Raw genomic sequence first — 2854 nt, forward strand, 5'->3', positions numbered from 1 at the left:
TCTCTCTGTCCTCTCGTCTTCTTCTGCAGAAGGTTTATTCTACCGGGTTTCTCTTGTGGTGGAGGACGAGGCCGCGGCGCTGACCCACGCTGAAGTGGAGCGAGCTGTGGCTCTGTGGGTAAGATGAGTTCTACGGTAAATGAGAGTTGGTAAAACTTTTTATTGCACTTATAAAACCTCAGAAACTCGCATGCACACAGAAAGAAGGACTGACAGCAAATAGTGCAACTGAATCAACCCACTAGGGGCCTCCAAAGACAAGAATCGGGCCCCTATTGACCCCCTGTTTATAGTATCATTTCCATAAACACAAATCTATTTGTAACGTGCATTTCAACAAAGGTAGAGACGACAGGAAGCAGCCTCAGCATTCAGGATCATTTCAATTTTATGTGTCAGTGCTTCTTCACTATTACCACAAACCAACAGACTCACAGATTGATGGGAAACAGAAAGTTAGACGCTGTGTGAAAATGAAGAGCTCTCAAATCTGATCCCATAACTAATGCAACGCAGTCACCAGAAGAATATTGTTATTGTATGTTTCTGTAAACCAAGGGATACGCTGAATGTTGATGTTTCTGAACCAAAAATAGGTTTCATGAATAGGTATCATATCAGCCTCGTATCACGCCTGCAGAAGCGTTGTGAAACGACTGGTTAGTTTTAGGCAACACAACTTGGTTCAGGAAACAAAGTAAAGCAACCTCACGAAGCAACCTCGCGAAGCAACCTTGCGAAGCAACCTCGCGAAGCAACCTCACAAAACAAAGTAACGCAACAATGTCACAAAACAATGCAGCGCTACAATGCAGGGCAACAGCGTAAAGATGTATTATCTGTTGGGTAGATCAAGATGGGAACAGTTCCAAACTGTTTAACATTTAAATATAAAGTGTCCTCTTACCGTAACACCTCCAACAGCACAATGTAATTTGTGCAAACAGCGTGAACATTGCAATGCAGCGGACTGGACAGGGGGCCGACTTCCTGTGTACAAATCTAGAAGGATAACACAAGAATCTTGTTTTATTGGTTGACTGATTTTTTGTCTTCTTTCAGCTCAATCAAACCTTTCAGAACTGGACCCATGCAGTCTACGTAGACTCCATCAGGTAACTGAAGGTTTATCACAACAAAGAAGAACAGGAAGTAAAGACTTTTTACAGTGTTCACCAACGTCACACATCAAATACTCTTTCCTTATTAAATATGTACAGCAGCGTCTCTGATATCATAAATAACATCAGTAGAACTTGTTTCATTATGTAAAGGATCACACTTGGCACAAATGTCCACTTGGACTCAAGGATGAACTGGTTAGAACTTGGTGGTCAAAGGTCAATTGGCGTTTTTGGCCTTCATTTATTAATTCATATGCAAACTATGACAATTTCACACAAATGTCTAACAGGATAAAGTCATGACATTGAGGACAGACACAGTAACACTACCTTTGTTTCAAAGCTAGACGTGTTGCCACGTGTCTGCGTTCAGGTATCAGATGACCTCGTACAGTCGATGTGTTCTGGTCATGTTGTTCTCAGCTCTGTACAGTAAAGTCTAACAACATTAAGAGCTTCCTCCGGTTTCTCTCCAGTGTGCAGTCCGGTTTACAGAGCGGAGGAAACCCGACCAGGTCAAACATTTACATTTCTTCTTCACGTGTTTCATGCTATCAGACGTCTCCTTGGTTTGTGTGTTATGAGCTCATTTCCTCTCCGTCTCTCGTCTCCAGCTACTCGTGCCGAGCTCTGCTGGTTCATTATTACAACACCAACGAGAGTCTGGGTGAAGCTGCCGTGTCCGCCAGGCTGTCGGGCAGTGAGGGGCTCATGGGGGCCGGCCTGCAGGTCCACGAGGCCTCCACTGATGTCTCTTTAATAGGTTAGGATCTATACAGCCTTACTTGATTCTGTCTCGTTCTTATCTCTTTGTCTCTTTGGGGGACATCTTCATAGATGCTCGTGGTTTGTTTGATGTTATCTCTTCACTGACTGTTTCTCTTCTTCTGACAGAAAACTGTCCGGAGGAGAATCCGCTCCACTACCGCTGGCCTGAGAGCAGACCCACCGTCACCCGGTACCTGCCCTGCTTCCCCAACAAGGACCAGAGCACCTCCAGGACCTGGTAACACACACACACACACACACACACTCAGCGCACACACACACACACACACACACACTAATCAGCAGTGTTGTGTGACAGCAGAACAGAAAAATAACCATTTCAAGGTCTTTTAAGGAACCATTCAGGCGTATTTGAGTGTTTGTTCTTTTCAACATACAGAAAGGACTCCAGGTCCACGTCTGTACTCAGCTGACACGTTGATGAATCTGTAAACATGATGTCATGATTTCATCCACAGAACCTTTTCTGGTTTCTTTATTCTGTGACAATAAGCTGAATATCTTTTTTTCTCACATTTGATATTACCAACAACGAATGGATTGATGAATGAAGTCATGAACAGTGAGGATGATGGTTAGTTTGATCCTGTTTATCTGAGATCAACAGAAGGAAATGAATCCCATGAAGCAAAAATGAAACATGTTTTAAAAAATAGATCAGCAAAATAATAAAGAGTAAACGTATTATTCTTATTATTGTGTTTTACTGATATGAGGAGTTATTACTCAAAATATCACAAAGCCATCAGAGCAGTTGATGAATCTCTCATCTACAGCAGGTACACGTTGTACTTCAGTAGAAGTAGAAGTACCTCACTCTGGAAATACTCAATATTCAGAAAGTGACCGTACAGAAGTATTATCAGCAACATGTACCTGAAGTATTATCAGCAGCATGTACCTGATGTATTATCAGCAACATGTACCTGAAGTATTATCAG

The 2854-nt window shown here is 42.5% G+C and overlaps 1 protein-coding gene across 1 annotated transcript in view; it reads left to right on the top strand.

The window, feature by feature from the left end:
• Positions 1-4: 4 nt before the first annotated feature.
• Positions 5-2854, top strand: part of adgrg6 (adhesion G protein-coupled receptor G6) — a gene marked incomplete at its 5' end in the record, with an annotated part of 9047 nt that continues 6197 nt past the window's right edge. The window contains 5 exons of the mRNA XM_031839992.1: positions 5-118; positions 1063-1115; positions 1601-1639; positions 1739-1887; positions 2019-2130. Of these exons, the coding sequence (XP_031695852.1) occupies positions 5-118; positions 1063-1115; positions 1601-1639; positions 1739-1887; positions 2019-2130 (467 nt within the window). The remainder of the gene's footprint in view (positions 119-1062; positions 1116-1600; positions 1640-1738; positions 1888-2018; positions 2131-2854) is intronic.

Source organism: Anarrhichthys ocellatus, unplaced genomic scaffold, assembly GCF_004355925.1.
Source record: "Anarrhichthys ocellatus isolate YVR2014 unplaced genomic scaffold, GSC_Weel_1.0 scaffold2164, whole genome shotgun sequence".
Classification (NCBI taxonomy): Eukaryota; Metazoa; Chordata; class Actinopteri; order Perciformes; family Anarhichadidae; genus Anarrhichthys; species Anarrhichthys ocellatus.